We start from the raw sequence: 25462 nt of genomic DNA on the forward strand, positions 1-25462 counted from the left end.
TAGTTTAGAAACTTAATTTTTTTTAGTGGAAAGGTTTAAAGGTACCAGGTAACATAACAACTACGATGAATGTATTGAATGTTGAATTTCTTTTTATTCAAATGAGCCTATATTTTAAGACTTCACTGCTAAGAATGATGCATTATGGGCAATTAGTAGTTGAGGATAAAAGCATAATTTTTCATTGATTTTTTTTTTAAATTTGGCCATTAATTTTTACATGCACATGTATATATAGAGCACATAAATTGTATCCTAAATTACCCCCAAAATTACTAAAAAGCACAAGTTATAAGGGTCTGAATTATTTACTTCAGGCATTTAGATTTAAATTTTACCCGTACATGTAAAGACCAGACATTTTATTGCACATTAAACACAACATGATTTTAGTTATAAAAAACTTTCTTTCATTTTTATCTGACAATAAATTCAAACTTTGGAAATGAAGAATTTTCATATTTTCCAAAAATGTATATGTGTTTCAATACTTTATTAATTTCAGGATGTATGGGAGATACCCAGTTTAGCTTCAGGATAAGACGTTGCCCAGACAAAAGAAATTTCATACACAGTAAAAGAAGTACAGAATACAACAAGCATTGCCTTCCTACATTACAGGTGAGATAACATTGTCAGTTGATGATGAAGTGAAGATTGAAGCCAATTAGTACTCAATGTCTACATGTATATGTAGTAATTACATTTTTTTAAATAAAGATATTGGTAAATTCAGGGAAGCAAAGCTGGCTTGGTTTGGGTAAAATTGGATAAATGATGTGTCATAATTCTAGAGACACTGATTTTCCATTTAAAAAATTGGTCTTTTCTGTTTCTGAAAATCTCTAATTCTGTTTCAACTTGATCTAAAAATAGAAATTCTGTTTTGTCACTGAAAATGTACACAGCAAAATCCTGAATTCCGTTTTGCAGAGGTGAATTCCATGAGTTTTTACATGAAAAGTATAAGAACCAAACTGAATTTCCATTTTATTTTCCAGTAAAATGGAAAATTACTGTCCCTATAAATCTAGTGAGCATGCAAGTCATCTGTGTTTGGTTCAGTTGGATTCTAGACCTGTACAGTATATTGTGCAACCAAGTACATCTTGGACATTTTATAAGAACAATAGTAATTTATTCTTAGTTCTTTTTTTCTCTGACACCACATATGTATATACTTTTGATGAATGAAAAATTTCAGTGGTTTTTGCCAAAATATTTTCATGTATCAGGCTGGTAGATGATGCATGTGTTCTCCAATGTAGAGGTACTTAAAGAGAAATTCCAGTAGTTGCAGTAAACACTGATTTCATGGGAAAGTCTGTAAAACAAGGCTTAATTGTCAGTCTATCATCGAGGATCTAGATCTGGTACAGTAACATTAACTGAACTTTGTGAAATCTTGAAATCTATGCTGAAAATGTTCACACCGAAGATCCCCAACACAGATAAGGGCATGTGGGACAATGTATAATTATTGCTTAGAGCGTCGGGCCCGATGCTCTACCCGAATCCTATGCTTATTTGCTGATTTCTCAGTAATCACACAATTTCTTCCAGAATTCTTTGGTACATGCATTTTATTTATACAAACAGACACTTTGGTGGTCATTTCATTGGATTCTGTACGAACTCGTTTTTATATCGTTACCAAAACTAGCATATACCTTTGACTGGAAATCACAAGATTTTACTTGTAAAAATTGCCAAATTCTCAACAGCTCTCTTTGTGCATTGATTATTTTTTGTTGGTAATTGAAAATGAGCTCCCTGATTCTCAGTGGATTTTCCCTAAAAGATTAAAGTTGGTTGCCCTGCAGACTCTCTTATGGGGCTATATTTGTGTGTATATATAATACTGTAGTCAATACACTGTCTCCCCTTTTTTTCTTCAGTGTGTCTGAAGTTGACAGTGCTCAGTTTGAATCAAAACCTGACAGAACAGGGAGAAAATGATATATTATTTATTCATAGACTAATAAACCTTAAAGAAATTGAAAACATGTCCCAGTACTCAAGATTCATAACAATAACACTGTCACTAGCAAACTGGCTGACATATAAGCGGCTTTGGATGTTAAGAGAAACGTGTGTTATCCAAGCAGTGCCATGGCAATTTATATTTTCCTGATTTCTCCAGCAGGCAATCAAATCAATATTGAATGGGGATTTGGTTTCCAGGCTCTGTAAAATAGAATTTCTCATAAAAGCACCTCTCTTTTTGCTCCAGCAGTAGCAGCGTCCAACTAGATTAATCAAGGGAAGGATCTTGTTATTATAAAATGCAATCTAGATCCTTGATTGCAGGGGGATGACTTCCAGGATGTGGCCTGTTTTTGCATCATTGTTTCTGTCAGTTTTTTTATCAGAAATGCCAGTCTTCAGGCTCTGAAAACTTCTCATTTCAGGCTTTTTCAGGATTTATATTGTACAGTACATATGGGCTTTTAACACGTTCTGGCTTCTTTTCAGGCCCAGTGAGTAAAATTGACTGGCATCCCTGTTTTATGAATATGAAGATGTGTTTGCCTTGCAGGGGAAAGAGATTTGCATTTACGGTTATTGTGAGAAAGAAATGACACCTAAAAGCCATTTCAAAGCAGTTTAATGCAGATACTAATATTACAATAGTAGCAGAATGGAAATGAGCATAAAACTGATTGATAATTCCATTGTGCATTGAATAAGACACCCTGCATTAATTTTTGTGATGCATAGTTACATACAAAACATTTGTTTTTCATGATATGGAAAATTATTTTCTTCAAAAGGGAAGGGGAACTTTCAGTATACTGTATTGAAATTAAATGACCATGCTGTGCTTGAACTAGCATGACTTTCCCTCGTGGGGGTGGAATCCCCTTTGGGTAAGAGCGTGCCTGTGAATTATGGCCGCTGTATTATTAATGTCCTCGTCCACCACAGAGAGAAGGTCAAGAACTTGCTGAGATTACTCCTCTGGTACTTCACTGCTACTGAAAGATTAACCCCTTTGCCACCTAAATATATTTAATCATTGCAAAACTAAATACAAAATTAATGGAGGGTTAATTAATTACCCTATATACGGTATGCCAAATAATGCTGTTTGCATACTCGAACAGTTGATGGTAATGAAATATGACTTCTTTCCTTATGGCACTTCAGATTAACTTAATTTTTAATGTTTCCGTGGTACTTATGGTATTTTCATTTTAAAAGTACTGGAAAAAAATGAATTAAAGGGTTTTTGAAATTATGCCCGAACAGGCCATGATTCAATTTTTTTTCAGTACTTAGAACTTATAAGTGAGATGAATGTTGACTAAGACTAAAACCTTTCCTCTATCTTTTTAAAAAATAAAGCAATTACACACACTTTTTAAAGTCCGTTAGATGCTAATCCTGATATCCCTTTTATTAAATTTTGTTCTGTAGACAATGTCCATCCCTCATATTTTTTATTAAGCTTACATGTACATTTTAAAATGGAGGTTTTACTGGCATTCTTGAGCCATTCATGTCATTCCTGTTTGTTTCAAGCTAATATTTGTTGTCTCATTCATTAACTCTAACAGGTATTATGCAGATTTATGTACAGTTGCTATATTCTTTTTAAGCATCATTTTCAGATTAGTACAATACACAATTTATACCTTTCTTTTATCTTCTGTTGAAATATCAGATTGATGCTGCTCATTTATACGGGTATGTCTACTTTCGGCAAGTTAAGGACAAAACTTCAAGGAGAGGCTACTTTCAAAAGGTAATTTCATGTTTTTAATAAATTTTTTGACTTAAGTTATAATGGAAATGCACCTCAAGTTGTCAATTTTTGTCTCACCTGCATAGCAGAGTGAGACTACAGGCCCGCTTTTCCGACGGCGGCGGCGTCAACACCAAATCTTAACCGGAGGTTAAGTTTTTGAAATGACAGCCTAACTTAGAAAGTATATGGACCTAGTTCATGAAACTTGGCCATAAGGTTAATCAAGTATTACTGAAAATCCTGCCTGAGTTTCATGTCACATGACCAAGGTCAAAGGTCATTTAGGGTCAATGAACTTAGACCATGTTGGGGGAATCAACATCAAAATCTTAACCTAAGGTTGAGTTTTTGAAATGTCATCATAACTTAGAAAATATATGGACCTAGTTCATTAAACTTGGATATAAGGTTAATCAAGTATCACTGAACATCCTGCATGAGTTTCATGTCACATGACCAAGGTCAAAGGTCATTTAGGGTCAATGAACTTTGGCCAAATTGGGGGTATCTGTTGTATTACCATCATAACTTTGAAAGTTTATGGATCTGATTCATGAAACTTGGACATAATAGTAATCAAGTATCACTGAACATCCTGTGCAAGTTTCAGGTCAAATGATTAAGGTCAAAGGTCATTTAGGGTCAATGAACTTTGGCCAATTTGGGGGTATTTGTTGAATTACCATCATGACTTGGAAAGTATATGGGTCTAGTTCATACAACTTGGACGTAAGAGTAATCAAGTATCACTGAACATCCTGTGCGCATTTCAGGTCACATGACCAAGGTAAAAGGTCAATGAACTTTGGCCATAATGGGGGTATCTGTTGAATTACCATCGTAACTTTGAAAGTGTATGGATCTGACTCATGAATAAAACTTACATATGCGTAATCAAGTATCACTGACCATCCTGTGCGAGTTTCAGGTCACATGATCAAGGTCAAAGGTCATATAAGGTCAATTAACTTTGGCCATTTTAGAGATAATTATTAGATTGCTGTCATTACTTTCAAAGATTATAGATATAGTGTATAGAATGTGGATATCGGGGTAATAAAGTATCACTGACAAGTTTTAGATCACAAGATCAAGGTCAAATGTCAATGAACATAGTATTGTATCAATATATGAATGGTGTTTTTGTGAATAATTATTTTATAGTAGTTTTCAAAGTCAGCACTGCTGTTTATTTGAATCGCATGATGCAGGTGAGACCGCCAGAGGCATTCCACTTGTTGTAGATTTATTCTGCTTTTTTTTTTCAAGGGAATTTCTTCATATTGAATTTCTTCATAAGGTACTAGGCCTAGTCAGATATCTGTATTGTTGTAACGAAAATGTCATGATGTTGTTGACTGGTATTGGAAATGGTTATCATGATCTGCTGAATCATATGACCAACAGGCGTGAAATGCAGACATTAATATAATAGTAATGATAATAGTTATACATTTGTATTGAGCAACTTCTATACATGTACATGTATATATGAAACTGCGCATTGTATTAATTATTACCCTGGCTAAAGCCGTGCTGCCTACAGGTGCTCTGGGTACCTGCCGGGTATCCATTCATTTCACCTGGGTTGAATGAAGCACAATGTGGGTAGATTTCTTTCTGAAGGAAAACATGCCATGGTTGGGAATGGAACCCATGTCCCTCAGATTGAAAGACAAGAGTCTTAACCACTAGACCACGACGCCCCCATATCTGTACATAACTGATGAGGATCTGTTGTCATAGACAGATCTGTGTCATTGAATATTTGTAAAAGGTACATGTATCAATACACCTCATTTTAATTGACTGCAGAACTTGTGAAACTATGTTTCCATTTGTGACTCTTTTGTGGATTAAAGGCCACTGTGTCTAATTCAACTTTGTCAATACCTGTCGGTCTCATCACCATTCCAGTTTGGCTAATTATTTTATCTATATGTCAATTGGTCTAGCACACCTGGTCTGCTGTAGGCCTACATGTACTTATTTGACCTTAAGGCAACATGCACAAACTGATGTCAGTTTCTAAATTAACACTTCAATATGAATCATGATTGATAACATAAATGCAGATATAAGGAGACAAATACGGGTGTTCAATGTCCCCCATTCCCTGTCATAAAAGTAAACGTCTTTCAGATCACAATTTGGAGGAAAATTCAAATGTCGAAAAAGGTATGTTTGGAAACACGATCAGCTCAGATTTTACAACCTTCAGCCTCACGAATATAACACTGAAAATCATTAGGTTTTGAAATATCTTTGAGTTTCTCTTGCAGTGGAAGCCTACATGTACACAAACATGTGTCAGATTTGACCTTTTTTGTGATGGGTCAAACTGCGCAGCAAGCTGTGCTTACGAGAACAGAAAATTTAAAGACGATCAAAGTTTAATCAGCTTCAAATCTTCAACACTGGACAGTGCACTGCTGATCGTGTTTGTGTTCTGTGTATTTTAATGATGTTTTCAACCATGATTCATGTGTCCGTTTAAAAAAAGGAAACCGACATTGAGTACACCCTTAAAGTTAATGTACCAACATGCCTCACACAGTGGATAGTGGGGGAGGGGGGGCACAGGGAGCGCATACAGCATTTTTTCCCTCAGTAAATGTCACGTTTGTTCCCCTGTGAAGTGATTATAGTTTTATTTCCCCCTCGTCAGAAACTTAAAAAAATAAAAATTAGCCCACTTTCAGTAGCCCATCATGTATTGATTCCTGGCTTCATGTACACCCATTGAATGGAACTCATTAGCAATGGTATGCCCTGAGCATAGCAGTGGGCTGGAAGCATGCAGAGAATGGTTTAGAACCATAAGGTGCTCTTGTCAGCTTTCATTTTAATCAAATTTATTTCAGTGAACACAGTCTTGACCCAGTTCAGACATTGAGTGTATTGTTAGGCCTATTCATTCCATAGGGCATGTTTCTACACAGAATCGTTAAAAATCGTTCATCTTTTCTGGAATTGAAAGACTGTATCGCCCTTAAAACAACCTGTTTCTACAGAGCAAATAATCCGATTAATTCACATTCCAAATGGATAAACATAGCAATAACCAAATCCCAGAGGTGGTTATGAGAAACCATAATTTGCGTGATGCGGTTTATTAACAAACCACATTGCGTCTTTTTCTACAGGGAAGTTTTCCAAGATTCTAGATAATTATTGAAACATGTTTTGTCATATTTTAGGTTCACTGTGTATAGCAAAAGGGATGTGGATGGATGTATCATGTATAAACTTCTTCTATTAAGGTGACTTGAAACACGCTCCCGACCGTCTTGTCTCCATCTGTTTTTAATTCAATGTGAGCTTTCAGATCAATAGCCCCTGTAACATAATTCTTTCTAATTTTTTTTAATCTTGATGTTGCTCCAATGCTAATCAGTCTATTGTTTTGAGTGAATTTAAATGGGTTTGTAGTATCTGTACAAATACAGGTATTTAAATGTCAGTTTTAAATGAATAATAAAGCAGTAAAAATAATCTGCCAGTTAAGCATTACAAGATATCATCTACATGACATGTCAGAAGGTTTGCAAGAATAATAACGCTAAGACCAATAATATGTGAAAACTTCTATGACTCTGCCAGCTGTCATGCACTTTATTTGAGTAATGTACAAGAGGAATTTAAATATAGATTCCAATGCTCTAATTATTATGATCATGAAATTCATACCCCTTTCACAAACCCAATTATGCGGATAATATCCGCATAATTTGGTTGTTAAATCGGAGCGGGACCAGAGTTATCCGCATTATTTCGATGCTGCAATTATCCGCATAATAGCAGCATCGGGACCAGATTTTGGCTTTATGAACGCATTTCCAAAGTAATGCGGATAATTGCCATGGTGCAATCACAAAAGGTCACCCTTTTCCAACACAACCCCATCGGAGGGGGCGTGTGCAGTTGCCATGAAAATTATCCACCTTTTTTCAGGTCGGGCACTCGTAAAAAAATAGTGCGGATTATTTTGGAGTTTGTGAATGCAATTTTTATTGAATTATCTGCATTACTCTTAGGTGGATAATTTGAGGACGGGTTTGTGGAAGGGGTATTATTTGAACAGAATCAAACAAAATTACAACTTCAGTGCTTGTAGTTGTATGAATGATTTTTTTCTCTCCCAATAAATTCTGGTAGAAAATAAATTGCCTCTTAGAAGTTAAACAAAATATTTAATTTCATTGAGGGTAGACTGGCCTGTTTAGTAGTAATCATAATATTGTCCATGTTTATATGTTTCTTGCTTATTTTCAGTGTCCCTGGGTTTCTATCTAAGGGTATATTTCCCTTAGTTTACAGCATACATGTGTACGTGTAGGCTAACCCAAGAAAGAATTGAAACAATGCGATAGAAATTAAGTGCAAGTTAAAAGCCTTTCTTTCTGAATCATTGCCCACTGCAATTACATAGATTTGTTAAACTTAAAAAAAGAGAGGACCAATTGGGATTAGATGGAATAATGTCTAGGATCAGAACTCTGAGATGGGAAAATAAAAAAAAAATGTTATGAAACAAAATTTTATTTTGTTCAAGTGAATTCGGAAGGCTAACACTGAATTTTTAACATCAATCTGTACACTAAATCTCACAAGGATATTTGATTAAAGATACCATGACAAAGCACTATTCAAGAAGATTACTGAACTGTTTTCATCAGAGCTTACAAACTAAATAATCTTACTTATATTCAGTATTATTATTATTCCCATGATATTAAAAAAAAACAAATACATTTTTTTAAATAAGAAAATGCCACTGTACATGTAGTTCGTATAGTATGTACATTGTCTGATGTATTGAAGCAGTAATGTTTCAACACTGCTGAAATTGGTGTTATGCCCTTTTCAATCTCATCACACGGTGATGAATAGCGCTTTCAAGATTTGAAAGGTTAGTTGTATTGCTAACAAATACACGCCATACTGATGGTGCTGGGTTGGCATAGAAAGTCGATATGGAGAGTAATTGCATCTCGCCTGAAGGCAACAGCGCACACATGTAAGGCAGGTGACAAAGATAATCTTGATTTACAGTCATCTAGCTTCACATCATGGATGCATTTATGCACCACCATCTTCTTTAAGCTCTCTTAATATTGGATAAGGCAGTCCACTTACAAAGTATAATGTAATATATTCCAGCAAATAATGGATCCACTTTTAAGATTTCCAAAGGATATTGAATCCCACTCAAACAAGGGGTGTCAGATACATGTAGGCTGTAGCGCAGGATACATGTAGTTTGGAATCGTAGGACACATATATTGTATTTTGGAGCTTGGATGTTTTTCAATATTAATTTTTTTTTTTTTTTTTTTCAGTATTTCATATTTTTTTCAGAATGAATAAAATTTTACAAATATGCAGCTAATATGAATATCTGGTAGCTTTGCAAATATTTTCATGTAGGAAGACAGGAGATTTCAAAACCTTTAACCATTGTTTCTATTAAAGGGGGGGGATACTTGATCAATATGCAAGTAGGCCATACAGATAATGCATTTCTTAGCTATACAAAATTGGATTTAAAAGAAATCAAGAATACACCAATGCAATTATTAATAAGAATATACATGAAAAATGAATTTAATGAATAAATAAATAAGATACATTGTAAGTCCATATGATACTTTCTCTATTGAGAAGCAAAAACTAATTTTTTACTTTTTAGATATTCAATAAGCTATTTGTTTTGTTATCAACTTTTTTTAAAGACATGTCTTTCTTGTGACACATTCAATGACTGCATATACATGTAATAATGTACATGATTATGTATTGTACTTGAATTTGTTCACATATGTCTATGGCTGTTGCATATAATCATTTCAAACAAATCCAGGGTTGGAAGAAAAGGTCATCAATGACACAGACAGATCCCATGCAACCATCAACACAAATTGACAAAACTGTGTTTACACTGAAAGTCAGTGTGGTCAATGAAACATCTGTTTGTGGTATTTATCAATAAAACAAGTGATTTGGATCCTATACAAAACACCCCTCAACAAATATTTGTGGTCTATGAATGAGTTTAAGTTTATCTAACATGGTAACCAGCAATGCAAACTTTCAGTCATTTGTTGAGGTCATGGGGTTATCCAGTTTACTGTTTTAACTCTACTGTGTGAACCAACTGCTTTGTCATATTTTTCATAGAATCAATAGTAACTGATCTTACATTTCAAAATATGATTAATATATTGTTATTCATAATTCATAATTGAAATATGATATGATACCTACTGGTTGATATATATTTGCATTATTTATGATAAAGCACTAATTACCCGTGGCAGCACAGGGGGTAGGAGTCATTTTTCTTTATCAAAGTGTGTGGGGGGAGGGGAGGGGTGACATTCTTGTATGTACAGCTAAACTGCCTATTTACACTGAAAGCCGAGAAGTTTATTGATGAAATATATTTAGACAACTGATTTATAGCAGACTTCTCTTTCAATATAGATAGGAGGTTCAATTAAGTTAAGCATCTTGGGTTGAACTGGAGGAAGAACTTCAATAATCATTACAGAGTGAAATCCAAATCTAACTATAAAATGGAAAAATGTATTAGAACACGGTGTATTCAGTAAGCAGTCAAGAGGCAATTATTGTGATATAGAAATGTTATGATTACATGTATTGGGTCGGAAATAAATATGTAAGTACATTGCACATTTACCTTATCCAATGCACATTAGACTGCAGTTGTTTGTAATTTATAAATTAAAGGTTGCTCAATCATATATAAGTATGGCAGGATGTCGAAAAGAAGTGAGAGTGAGAGAAAGGGGGGGGGGTGATAAAATGAGTGAGACAGAAACAGTGGTGGGAAAAATGAGTCAGACAGACAGTGAGGAAAATGAGAGACAGAGAATGGGAAAAATGAGAGACAGAGGGGAAAATGAATGACTGAGAGACAGAGGGGAAAATGAAAGAGACCCACACGGGGAAAATGAATGAGAGAGAGAGATAGTGGGGAAAATGAGAGAGACAGTGGGAAAATCAGAGAGAGAGATGAAGAGAGAGATAGAGAAATTAAAGAATACAAAAGAGCGAGATAGAGAAAAGATTTTAGATGTTAATTGTGATAAAAAGATAAGATTTGTATGGCTTACATGGGCATTTTAATTTTTTTTTTAGAGGTTTTAGATATCTTTTTTTTACTGGTGGATCAAATAGTTATGCATTGAAATAATTGATAAAAATCTTAGAAAGTACACTGTAAATGTAGTATGGAATTATTGTGTCTTTTAAAAGTTATATGGGCATCTTCACTGATTATAATTTCATTCAAATAGGCAAGATATGCTACAACAGTATACAGATGAAAAGATCATAATATTTGAGATGGCATAATGCATAAGGTCCCGTATGTCTGTTATACACGGTATTGGCTGTTGAAGCGATAAACCATTTTTACACTGTATTATTCATATCTACATTTTTAATAAACATCTACATATGTACAACAGAGTTTTGTAGAATACATGTCAAACAAAATATGTGTAGCAAAAAAAAATGCCAGTGTTGCCAATTTGCAGAAGAAAATCTGATCAAATTTGCCTTTAAATAAAAGGGTTAATAGCAAATCTATTTAAGACAATTTTAATTTTGGGTTTTGGAACTTAGCACTGAGTTGATTATCTGACTCAACCAAACAACTTCATCATATGTTGGAATTTAGATTTACTGCGGCATCAATCATTCAATATAAATATTACATTTTACGTCAAAATACTAACCATGCACTGTTCAACTGTGTCACAGTTTGATTTTGGAGTGTTGAGTTGCAGGTAGCCCAATCTGTTAAAATATAGGATTAAATACAAAGGATGTGACAGTGTTAATGAAACTGGGCAGAAACATTAGATGTAGACCCTCACCCCCCCCCCCCCCAGCAAACCCCCAGTCAACACTTGTTTTCAAAAAGCCAAGTCAGAATAGGGTTAACATCTTTGTGACAACTGCCCACATTTTGTACGGTAACCACTGAGGACATCGGCCGATTACGGTATGTTGTTTACGTTTCAGCAGCGCTACACATGCATATATACATGCAGCCAGCGCATGAGTGTAAGTACGTACCGTATACCGTGCTTTGTATTTCGCTGACCCGAGAGAGGTAAAAGGGACTGGGAATTTCGAAGCTATACTCAGGGCGGCGAAAAGGAATGCCAAAAAGTTACGAATTGTAAAAAAACTTTAAATAATGCGACCAAAATACCACAAACAACCCCCGTCATGACAATCTGTGAACAATTTAACCATGTTTAGAAAAAATTCCAGCTCCATTGAGTGGAAAACCACGGAGAAAACGTGCTTCAAACAAACGGAAGGACACACAAGATTAGCCAAATTATAGTAAGGATGCCCTTATTGCAGTGTAGGTTGAAAGAAAAAATGTTGTTCATTATCTAATAATCCTAGAAACATTGGATGTATGTATATACTGTAAATCCATAGAGGTAGAAATAAATTTCTACCTCCATAGTACTCCCATATTGATAAAAATACTTATTCTTATTCATTTGTATATAATTAGGAACCTCAGGAATAGGTTGTCCCCTAAGTATTCCATCATATACCCCATAGTTCCATGTATATTGTAGATATAAATGACACCAAAGCATATTTGGTGTGAACGTAATGTTGCCCTATTGGAATAACAGATAGCTATTCTTTTTGTTTAATGACAGAAATTTGTTTGTTTGTAATTATGATTCTACATCATTTTATAAGACTGATGTTTACACAGTACACACACACACATAAAAAAGGTAAACTGAATGCAGAATGTAGATTTAATGTTTGTTTGTCATATGAAGGCCTTGATTCCAAAAGGTTAGACATACACTGTGTGCAGGGATCCCACAGTCATGGAAAATCCTGGAAAAATTTGTGGTCATGGAAAGTCGGGGAAAAGTCAGGAAAATTGGAAAAAATGTGAAAAGTCATAGAATTCCATTACTGCTTGGCTATGGCAGCTTTCCAGCTTGTCGTTTCTCTCAACACTTCATACTCTGATTATACTCTACTTTTATAATTGTTGTTCATGATGTCCATTTTTATCCAGTTTTGTGTCATCCCAAATTCTACATAACTCCTGTGAAGTCATGGAAAGCAGCAATTCAGTTTCTGTTTTCAAATTTCTGTGGGAACCCTGTGTGTGTATCTTTGTTACTTTAAAGAAAAGAGCACATGTTCTGTTTGATAGGCCGAGGTGTCTATGGAAAGTGATTTCACAGATACTCTCAATATGAAGGTTGAAACCTTCAAAGATACATCCCTACTGGAACAATGATATTTACTAGATTTTTTTTAATCAAAATTTTGTTAAGTACTTTTAACTGAGTTTGTTTTGGTATGTACTGTACGTGTAACAAGTTTATAAACACATGTTAATTATTTTCTTTGGAATTTCTTGTTTTTATTTTCATTTCAGTCATTAGTTCTCTTGAGTCGATTACCCTTCACATCGTTATTCACCCAGTTAGCTAGCCTGGTAGCTCCAGAGTATTTCGACAATGGGGAACCATCAATAGAAGCAGGTATGTATGTTTAATGAACTACATAGTAAACTTTGTTACAGTGCATTATGTCACTTCTTAGTTTGTTTTATGAGATGACAAAGTGGATCCTGATGAATAGATTGGTTTAAAATGTTCATGTGACTAGTTATTAATTTTGACTACACCCAATTTTAATTACCGGTACATGAATGAATGCAGATGACAGGTAATATATTTTGGCATAATCATGGTTTTGGAGATGTGGGTTATTTTTTTAATATCAATGTTCTGCATTAGTTATAAAACAAATGATACACACTGACTTCAATTCAATCAATTTCAATTTATTTCATTCAAAATTAAAAACAATTACAAGGTAAAAATATATATAAATAAAACAGAATGTGGAGACATCTAGGAAGAACATTGAAGTCTTATAAAATGCTGCCACCAATAATACAAACAATTAAAACCAAGTAATATACAAACAAAAGAAAAGAGAGCATATTTCAAATGAATAACAAAATGATACATATAAAATAAATTAAGCAGTTTACAAAACCTAACAAACCCTAAACAGACATAACAAAAGACACAAAGATAAAAATGAGCTTGATAATTTACATGTAATTTTGTAATAGTAGTTTCTTATAATTCTTTTTAAAGACATTTAACGAAGGGCTTAATTTCATTTCTTCTGACAGAGCATTCCAAATTTTTGGTCCTTTGTAAAAACTGAATTTATGCCAACATTTGTTTTAAAAAGAGGTAAATAAAAATTTAACGGGTTTCGCATATCATAAGAAGTTATTTCAGAAATCAGAGTGAACTTATACATGAGAGATATAGGTACAACATTTTTAGATATTAAATACATTAAAATAGCTGTATTTAAATTATTCAAATCGTATATATTCAACAATTTTAATTCATGAAAAATAGGTGATGTATGGGCAAGAAAACTGGCATGAAAGACAATACGAACTGCTTTTTTCTGCAGACGAAATAGTCTTAACATCGAGTAATTGGTGGAAGATGCCCAAGCAACATTGCAATAATTTAGGTGCGGAGTAACAATAGCATTATATATCATGAATAAAATATTTCTAGGAAAAAATCTTAATTTATATAAAACACCTAAACATTTTGAAACTTTATTACAGACCTCACTAATATGTTCATGCCAATTTAATTTAGAATCAATAAGTACACCAAGAAATTTTAGAGATTGTACAACTTTTATATTTTCATTGTTCATCTTAATATTCAAATCGTTATAATCAATTTTCTTATTCGTAAAAATCATACACTGTGTTTTCTTTACATTTAAAATCAATTTATTAAAGATTAGCCATTTACTGATTTTCTGCAATTCAATACTAAAATTCAAACATAAAGTATTAATATTATCATGGCTCATGAAAGCACTAGTGTCATCGGCATATAGAATAAACTGTAACTTATCTGAGACATTACAAATATCATTCATATAAATAAGAAAAAGAAGTGGACCCAGAATAGATCCCTGAGGCACTCCACATCCGATTTTCCTCAATTCAGACTTAGTGTTATTACAGTTACAAATTGTTTTCGATCAGCCAAATAACTTTCAAACATTTTTAACAAAATTCCACGAATACCATAACTTTCTAACTTAACTAACAAAATAGAGTGATCAAGCGTATCGAAAGCTTTACTTAAGTCTAAAAACAAACCAAATAAAAAGAATCGAGAATTAAAAGCATGAGAAACCTTATAAACCAAATCGATTAGAGCATGGGATGTGGAATGCCCCGGACGAAATCCATACTGGGACGGTGTCATTACATTATGTTTATCTAAAAAATCAGAAAGGCGATTATATATACATTTTTCGATAATTTTAGAAAATGCTGGCAAGATTGATATAGGTCTGTAATTAGATAATTCTGACTTTGATCCATTTTTAAAAATTGGAACAACACATGCTATTTTAAGATTATCAGGGAATATTCCAGTAGTTAAAATAGAATTAAAAATATTGCACAAGGGATAACAGAGAATGTGAATTGCTTTCTTAATGACTAACATACTAATTTCATCATACCCAGCAGCAGAATTACTATCAAAATTACACACAATTTTAATAATTTCATCTGGAGTGATGGGATTAAAAAAAGCAGTGTTATTGTTTCTATTCAAATATTGCACAAAATCATTCTGTCTAGTACAGGTAGTTAACTGCAAACTATTTGAAAGAGTTGAACCGATATTAACAAAATGATCATTAAATGCTTGAGCGATATCACAATCTCCAACTACTTTATCATTGTTAACATTTATACTTTCAATAACAATTTTATTGTTCACTCTACCCATTGCTGTATTAATAATATTCCAAGATTTTTTAAGATTGTATTTGGCATCCAAAAATAACTTTCTATAATACTCATTTTTTATACATTTTATTTTAAAGTTAACTTTATTACGATAAGACTTGTATTTATTTTCTCTATATGTAGTAGGATTTTTGATAAATTTCTTGTATAACAAATATCTTTTATTGCACATAATTCTCAAGTCATCATTGAACCATGGTTTATCTTTACGGCGTTTACATTTGACATTAGTTTTACAAAAACATTCATCATATAAATTTGAGAATTGATTTAAAAAAGTATTATACATAATGTTTGGATCACTACTATCAAAATTCCATACAATCCTTTCTAATTTCATAATAAAATCATCTATATTAACATCATTTATTTTGCGCCTCGTAGATACTGTATTTTTTTGCTGATATAATGACTATGAATACAATACACAGGGAAATGGTCACTTACATCAACCAAAAAAATACCAGAATAGATATTGTTTATATCATTTGTAAATATATTGTCTATTAAAGTAGTAGATTGTCTGGATACTCGAGTTGGAATATGAATGACTGGATAAATCGATCTGGTTATAAATACATCTAAAAATTCACTAACCTGTGGGCAAGAATCGGCATTTAATAAATTAAGGTTAAAATCACCACAAACATACAATAATTTATTTTCTTTGGAAACTTTATTTAGTACTGTAGTAAGAGATTCTAAAAAATTAGGCAATGATGAATTTGGCGGTCTATAAATTACGCTAAATATTACATTTTTAAATGATGATTTAATTTCAATAAAAATACATTCCATAAATTCCGAAAAAAAATCTAGATCACACCTATGTACAAAGTAAAAATCATTTCTGATGAAAACTCCTACACCACCACCCCGGTGATCTTGGCTTGTATGGGCTTTGGTGCAATATCCCACACTTGGTACCTTTGGTCATTGGCCTTCAACTTCAAGTATTTTATAACGGTTCCAAAGGTAGGTGTAGACCTAAAGTAGCACTTGTGTGGGTAAATTTTACTCATACTCTCACCGACCATTATTTGTATTCAACTTCCATTCCTGTTTTAAAGAACACCTGTCATTGCTTATTTTGTATTCATGTCTGTTCTTGTTTTCAGCTTGCCATGATATTGACCAATGGCCATCACCTTGCCCAGGAAAGACCCTTCACTTACCCATTATGGGCTGTGTCCTTCAAGTTCGTATCCCATCAAGGCAAGACAAACCCAGTGCTGCAGCAGTTGCCAAGGGACAGGTTGAGGTAAGGAAACAATTTGGGAGCATTTCATGAAACAAATAGTCAGTGATTAGCTAACAAATTCCTTTCATCGGATTGGCTCAGAGCAAATTTATCAGTGAATAGCTCCGACTTTTAACATGTTTGATATGAAAGGTTGTGATGTATGTGTGTGGGTCCTATATTTCTTAAAAAGGTAACATTTTAGAAACGTTATTCTATAGCAGCTGGCTATTAGACTTTGACTACTGTTCACACACTACTGTATGTATGACAGTACTTCAACCCCTTAAAAGTGACCACCCTTCTTCATTGAATTATTTCTGAAATGGATGCACTTTGAAAGCTGAAGAATGAACCAAAGTAGTTTTACTGCAGTCATAAACTTCATCATGTTAGCACAAATCAAAAGTAATATGCCTAAAGTATTCTATTCTTTTACCTCCCCCCCCCATTCTTCTTCATCTTAAAAGCGATAAAGTCTATAATGTATTTCATTGTATTACAGCTGATGGGATCGCCTCTTACTGTTGTGCCTTCCATCAGTGAGCCTGAGATGTTCAGATGCCTTCATCCAGTTATACCTCACATACAGCTTCTATGGGAGCTTGTCTTGACTGGAGAGGTATGTCATAGGCTGTATTATCCCATTGGCATCAATTCACAAACACGACGTTTGATCCATGGTTTTATGTAGATTTCATGCACTTATTACAATTTATTCAGCTTGTATTGTTCAGAGCTGCAATAATGAATGTACTCTTTGTCACGGTTCACTGAGTTCATGCCTGTCACTGAGGTAACTGCATTAATGAGCAAGTGGTTTATGTAAATTGATTAATATAAACGGTGGACTCAATTCAAAACAGATTGTTTATGAGACCTGTTACTTAAAGGTCAAGTCCACCTCAGAAAAATGTTGATTTGAATCAATAGAGAAAAATCAGACAAGCACAATGCTGAAAATTTCATCAAAATCGGATTTAAAATAAGAAAGTAATGACATGTCAAAGTTTCGCTTATTTTAACAAAATAGTTATATGAACGAGCCAGTTACATCCAAATGAGAGAGTCGATGATGTCACTCACTCACTATTTCTTTTGTTTTTTATTGTTTGAATTATACAATATATTTCAATTTTTACGAATTTGACAATCAGGACCTCCTTGCCTGAAGCACAAAATGTTAAAATAATGGAATTCCACATGTTTAGGGAGGAATGAAACTTCATTTTACATGACAATGATGAGAAAATCAAAATATTTCATATATAAAATACAAAAGAAATAGTGAGTGATGTCATCAACTCTCTCATTTGGATGTAACTGGCTCGTTCATATAACTATTTTGTTGAAAATAAGCAAAACTTTAAAATACCATAACTTTCTTATTTTACATCCGATTTTGATGAAATTTTCAGTGTTGTGCTTGTTGAATTTTTCTCTTTTTATTCAAATCAAGTTTTTGTTGGGGTGGACTTGTCCTTTAAGTAACAATCATCAAGCATTGTGGTCAAAGCATACTTTCATTATTTAATACTTTCTCAAGATGCGCACTGGATTAAACATGATAATGCATAAAATCTGCATAAACCATTGTTTCAAAGCAAGGATTCAAAACTCCATTGTTAATTCTGGCCATTGGCTTTATTTTGACTTGCATTCATGGTTCACCATTTTTTTTTATCGAACATGCAATCATATTAAAGGAATGCAAGCCAGAATTGTCCTAATATTTACTTCCTAAGCAATCTTTATCATTCTTACCCATTGACACATGAATTTGGTGATGCCTGTATAAACCTAATGGGATTAGAACAATTTAAAAGTCAGTATCTTATCAAGGGGTCATTATAGTTACAATCTTTTTCTGCAGACCTTATTATTTCCATAATGCTTTTATCTTGATTTATTGTGTATTGCCTCAAAACTTTTTCTAACAGAACACCTCCTAAAATTAAGTATTAAATATAATTGTTAGATTTAAGGATAGTCCTAGAGCACAAAAGGCTTTCAAGAAAACACAGAGTCCAGCATCAGAGCTATTATCATATTAAAAACAAAGAATGCTACAATAAATATATAAATAATTAATGACCATGTGAAACAATTTCCAGGCAAATGCTAATTCTAATTCTAAGAATGTGACAATGGTTGCAGGGTTAGCAGATTGGAAAAGGGTAAACAAGGATGATTGATATGATCTGTATTTTACTTTACTATTTCCATATCACAGACATTAGTTGTGATGGCACCAGGTCCTGGTATGTGTGCTGATACAGTCCATGCAATGGTCAGTATGATATCACCTCTAAGGTTTATGTGTGATTTCAGACCGTACTTCACCATCCATGACAGTGAATTCAAAGAGTATACAACAAGAACACAAGCACCGTAAGTGGAACCAAAATGTTGGTTAGAAGAGGTCTTAAATCATTTTTAGTTTTGTATAATCATACGATTAAAAAAAGTTGTGAAGGTTCAAAGAAAGGTGAAAGAAATTGTATACTATCATGCAAATTATTCATACAAGTTGGTAATGGAGCTGTAGAAATATGTCATTATGGATGTCATACTTATTCTATTTCTAGTGGGTATGTATTGAGCTTTATTAGTTAACATGCTTATATGTAATTCTTCATGAATTGATGTATGCATTATCATTCTATATTTAGCCCTCAGTTATGATTGACATATATTTCCTTGCAGGAAAGCAGCTGTATCGTTTATATTGGGTATTTACTTGGAGTGGCTAATCATCTTTCAAGGAAACCTTTATTGGAATGGTTTTTATGCTGGGTTGTCAATGGACATGAGTAATAAGATACATTTTTTTGAAATGCGCATGGTTAGAAGGGTTCGCAAGTGAGAATTTGCTGGAATTACTGTGTTGTGTAATGTCTATGAAGAATGATTTTGAAAAAAGATATAACTTTTGATTTATGCAACCTTTTATTATTATAGGCCTTCAGTAATTCTTGGAGTGACGAATCCATTCTTCGCCAAGACATTACAACATTGGCCACACATAGTACGGATAGGAGAACCAACTTATGGTGAGCATTGTTGTTTTGATGGGTATTAAGCATTTTCAGTGTTGTAGTCAAGGCTCAAACCTCCAAGGCCAAGGCCAAGGCTTTAATACCCAAGGCCAAGGCTTCAATAACCAAGGCTGAGGCCAAGGCATGGAAACTCAAGGCCAAGGCCTGAAAACCTCAAGGCCAAGGCCAAGGCATTTCAATTGTACAATATATGGAAAAAATTAGACAACAATGCTTAGGCGGCATACATGACACACAGGACCAAATGTATGAAAGGTGTGAGCGAGCAAAATTTTTGACCCTTGTACATTTAAAACGAAAATAATTTCATGATGTAGATTTAGACATAAAAACATTTAATTATTGTTCTAGGCGATTCACATTGCAATAATTATTGTTACCAAGGTGATCTGATCCTCGCATGCCCATTCTCAACATATGTCTTTCTCCTCTACCTGGTACAGGGGAGGCAGAATGTTTTTTTTTTGAGGGGGGGGAGGTCAAAGCAAAAAATGCACTTACAAAGTCAAAATGAGAATTTTGGTGCAGTTCAGCAAAGCTTTTTTAAGTGATTTCTAATTGATAAGACAGATATTTTGATTTAGGCTTTAATTTCCCGCTATAGAAAGCATAGCGAGCAAGTGGTTTTGAAAAAAAAAAAATCAATTTTGAAGTTGTAAAACTCGATTTTGGGTCAATTATGGTGCTAATCACTGTTAAAAGGGCATCCTTGCGAGATGTTGTAATAAGATGTAATAAGAAATGAAATTTAAATATTTCGAGCTGTTTTTGTAATCATGAAAAAGGTGTGCATCTTACTAAACAAATTAACGCGAGCACTAAACACGAGCTGAAATTTTTACTGACCACAAAAGGAAGCTGTTCTGGACTGCATTTGGTGACTCATAAATAGGATACATAACTCACTAATCAAATAATGCGAGCGCAAAGCGCGAGCTCAAAAATTTGTAATATTCCGACCTAAAAACTAGACATTCTAGGCATTTTTTTTTGTGTAAATTGAATGCGAACCTTACTTAACAATAATTTATGCAAGCACAATCCAAAAATTTGTTGATTTTGAAACCTAAAATTTTGCTCTGTATGCCATGCTTGGTCCCTCAAAAACTTTTTGGCTCATCATGCCATTGATGCCATAGCCCATTTGGAAATGACGAAATTGAAGTTTGTTGGTCAAAGAAAATAATACAAGGAAAACCTAATGGAATAGAAATCAACCTTGTTATCATTCTTTAGAGTAAGCTATTTTTAAAGTATGAAAATTGTTCTCAAAATTGCAGTCAGATCTGTCAGAATTATTCCTGTCATAAAATCACTATAATCAGTGGCGTACCGTGGGTCACGGCATTGGGGGACACCAGCAAAAACTTGGAACTGCCTAGTGAGCTCGCGAAGCGCGCCCAGTTGCCAGGTATACTGACCTAATAGAGATATTTTTATAAGGACAGTGCCAATAAACGGACATGTATCTCACTAGTCAGTTATTGCGAGCGCGAAGCGCGAGCTTAAAATTTTTGATATTCAAACCTAAAAAGGGACATTACAATCAATCTTTTGTAATCATGATACGTACCTGTCTCGCTAAATAATGCGACTGAAATTTTTGTAAATATTGACCCCAAACAGGAAGATTTTAAGGACTATATTTTAGGAATCTTTTATCTATTAAGATTATACACATCTCACCATAGTCATTTAATGGGAGTGCCAATAAACGCTTGCTGATTTTGTTAGAATTACATGCACATAACATGCACATAAAGCACTTGTAATCATGATTAACATACCCATCTCACTAATCAAATCTTGCGAGCGCGAAGCGCAAGCTGAAAATTTAGGAAATTCGGACCTGAAGAGGGGCATTTTAAGGCTTGTTTGTAGGAATTCAAGAAGACCTTACGTAGTTCACTAACCAAATGATGCGAGCGCGAAGCGCGAGCCGAAAATTTTTGATATTTAGATCAGAAAACAGAAAAAGGGACATTTTAAGGACTCATTCTAGGAATTGATGGAGAGCAGACATCTTTCACCAATCCACTACTGCGAATGTAAGCACGGACAGGAAATGTTTTATATTAAGACCTTAAAATGGGACAATCACTTAAAGTATTCATGAAAAAGAAGCATACTATTGTACATGTAAAAGAATAACTTGAAGTGCGAGGAAATATATTTGGTAGTTTGGTGTATATTGACTTGAAAACGGGAGGTTTTAGTATAACAGGATTATATATCTCGGTAAAAAGACAATGGGAGAACCAGGAACAATGAAGACATATATGTCCTGAGCCAATTATGTTTCATTTATATGAAAAAAATGTTTCTTATGTAATGTAACATAACATAATTATAACATTATAATGAACATTAATGTCTTCTTTCCCACTATGTTTCTCTTCCTTTCTCCCTCTTTTCCTCCTTTTTTAGTCAGCTGATGGGGGGGGGGGGCACGTGCCCCCCCTGTAGTTACGCCACTGACTATAATCCTAATCATAATTATTATCATTATTATTGATATTGTCATTATCCTTATTAGTCATGATTACATCATATTACCAATAAAAATATTAATTTTCATCACTTCTCTTTGTTACATAATTATGTGATGATAATTGCAATTGATGGCACTGCTAAGTACACTTACTGCTTCTGCTGCTGCTGACTGGTAGTATTTAGTGTCATTAGATATACAGAACAATTGAAACATTTATAATTACTTTTATAAAACAAATGAAAGTACAAAATACAAAATGCCTTGAAAAAGCCTTGAAAATGCCTTGAAAATGCCTTGAAATTTCAAGGCTCAAAATCCTCAAGGCCAAGGCCCTCTCAAGGCCAAGGCTTGAATGTTCAAGGCCAAGGCTTTGAAAAAATAGGCCTTAAGGCGCCTTAAGGCCAAGGCCGAGCATCAAGGCACTACAACACTGATGGGTATTAAGCATTTTCAGAGAATTGTCGAGTTACATTTAGATTATGAACTTAGTTTCTAGGACATTTCTTCTTAGTTTGTTTATCGTATGATTTGATCTGAGTATTGTATTCTGAGAAGGTTTATAGCTTGCATGGTAACTTTGTCCAAGCCACATCCACCTCAAAAACTCATGGCCACAATAGACAAAACAATTTAAAGTTGGGAGTTGCTGCTACCCTGTTTGGCGTTTAGCAATTTTAGAGATATAGCAATGTCGATCTGATGCTGCACAATGACTGCTGGGTCCATGATCAGTTGGGCAAAATAAATTTTCATAGTATTTCTATTTTCAAAAATAAAATATGAATTTTCATTATCTTTTTTTCATTGTCATTTTTATCAATGTGGATATTATGTCAGTGAGAAAAAAGGTCACGAAGTTACGAAGAATACTGATTTTGCTATAAAAAAACCCTCGGTATATAACACACATAGTGTACCCAGAATACCATGCAATACTTGAAGCAAAGGATGAAATATCAAACTGTCATCAGATGATCAGATATAGAAAATCTTATGCAATGAATGATCAAAATTTTCCCTTTGTTTTTTCTGAATAAGGAAATGAAATATGATATAGTTCCTGTCATGAATGAGTACATTGTTCACCTGAACTGCACCTCAAATAGGGATTGTGAAAAAAAGTATTCCAGGAAACAGTGTTGTATATTGTTTAAGGTATTAGTAACAAGAAGTTGTTGCCTTTGCATTATTAAAAAGAAATATTGTTGTCTTATTAATATTTGATGAAGTCCATTCTACATTGGATGTAGAATGCGTTGCATTAAACTGCTCAGACACAAAATGATTTGTTTTCTTTTGTATACATTATGAAAAAGAGTTTCAATGGGTCAGTTGGTCTGGCAGTGGTCTATTGATTCAGTGGATCAAGATTCAATACCAAGCTCAGTTCATAATGATGTTCCCTTTAGTAAGGCAGTAATCTTCATTATCACAACTAATCATAATAATAATGCCCAATTCTTGTATAGCGCATCACACATAGCATAGCATGTCCCTATGCGCTTTAAGAAGAAATAGTGTTATTTATTTATATTTAACTACCTGGGATGACAGGAAGCCTTTTGTCCTCTGGTTACAAGTATTCAAGCTTTCATAATTGTTGAATGAAACAAACTAGTGAACATCTAACAATTGATATTATAATCTTGCATTAATATATATTTTTTTATTTTGCAGGTGATAAGAATTCAAAAGCTCTGAAACCAAAGAAGCCAGGGAGTATCAAGACATTAGAGTCAAAGCCAGGTGACTATTTAAAAAGATAAAGATTATATGTAGACTGAAATTCCTTGTGTAAACATTTGGACAGGTGATGTGAGGATAAATGGAGCAAAGCGAATAATATCTATTACAATCTGATAAACAGTATATGCAAGTACTGATGTGCAAACATACAATTTTCCCATTCAGTCAATCTTTGAATTATATGTTTCTTTCTCTTTCATTGAATACATGCTAAAATGAGTTGAAATGTTTTCTTTATTAGTGACATTTTTTAGCACTTTCATTGCAGAAGGTATTTCTAATTTGATTCACAAATAACATGGTTTTTATTTCGTCAAAGATATTCTGCCACAGATAATCATTCATTATTTGATTTATTTTATAGGTGTCTACACACAGTATAAACCATTCCTGAACAAAGACAAGAGTATCATTAAGAGATTAGCAAAGGTAAGTCCTTCAAAGGCTTTGACAAGATGAGTGATGTAATTTCCTTTATATAAAAAGTTCTCCAAGATAAGTGAATCTTAAATGAATAGGCACCTCCAATAATACATTCCAATGGACTTACATTTTGGGATGTCACAAATTTAGAAATGCACATATTTCAGAAACCTGCTAGTTTGTGAGCATGAATAATTTGTTTGGTCAAGTAACTTTAAAGTGACATAATAGTTGGATTCTTGTAAAGGGTGAATTAACATTGCCAAAAGGTGAAATGTTTTCTTTTGATAAGAGGTACTGAACATCATATCTTTTCCTAGGTCATTAAATTAAAAAAAGAAAAGAAGTATCTGTGGCTCGCTGTACACCATGCCTTATAGTGCCCAGTGGGCAACAGCCTGTAACATGGAGAGATATGCCTACCTGAAGAATTCTATGGTATAGTTGAATGCTATTGAGACATTAATATTCTATCAATAATGTTTGGAAACACACTGCTTTGTCTGTAAAACCCAGGCTATTTCTGTGTAACATTTACAATTATGATTATACAACAGAAGCTGGAAAGATGATTCTGATTTTATTAGAATATTGATCAAAGTTTCGGTTGCCTTTATAATTTGCCTGTTTCTTAAAGAATTGCTATATGCTTCTTATATTGACTACCCACAGGGCATGCAGACAAGAAGACCTACAGAAGTCCAGGATGCCATGCTACGGAGACATCTCCTTGAGCTTACACAGAGTTTCATGATTCCACTTGAAAGATATGTAGCTAGTCTCATGCCTCTTCAAAGGAATATCTCTCCTTGGAAGGTGAGTTGACATATGGGCCGAT

General features: G+C 33.7%; 1 protein-coding gene across 1 annotated transcript in view; it reads left to right on the forward strand.

The window, feature by feature from the left end:
- The window catches only part of LOC121410722 (protein DENND6A-like), a 51513-nt gene that overhangs the window by 15495 nt on the left and 10556 nt on the right, over positions 1-25462 (forward strand). Inside the window, exons 4-13 of the mRNA XM_041602991.1 lie at positions 506-621; positions 3668-3748; positions 13218-13323; positions 16781-16923; positions 17408-17524; positions 19136-19293; positions 19864-19955; positions 24133-24201; positions 24566-24630; positions 25297-25440. Of these exons, the coding sequence (XP_041458925.1) occupies positions 506-621; positions 3668-3748; positions 13218-13323; positions 16781-16923; positions 17408-17524; positions 19136-19293; positions 19864-19955; positions 24133-24201; positions 24566-24630; positions 25297-25440 (1091 nt within the window). The remainder of the gene's footprint in view (positions 1-505; positions 622-3667; positions 3749-13217; positions 13324-16780; positions 16924-17407; positions 17525-19135; positions 19294-19863; positions 19956-24132; positions 24202-24565; positions 24631-25296; positions 25441-25462) is intronic.

This window comes from Lytechinus variegatus, chromosome 3, assembly GCF_018143015.1.
Source record: "Lytechinus variegatus isolate NC3 chromosome 3, Lvar_3.0, whole genome shotgun sequence".
NCBI classification, from domain to species: domain Eukaryota; kingdom Metazoa; phylum Echinodermata; class Echinoidea; order Temnopleuroida; family Toxopneustidae; genus Lytechinus; species Lytechinus variegatus.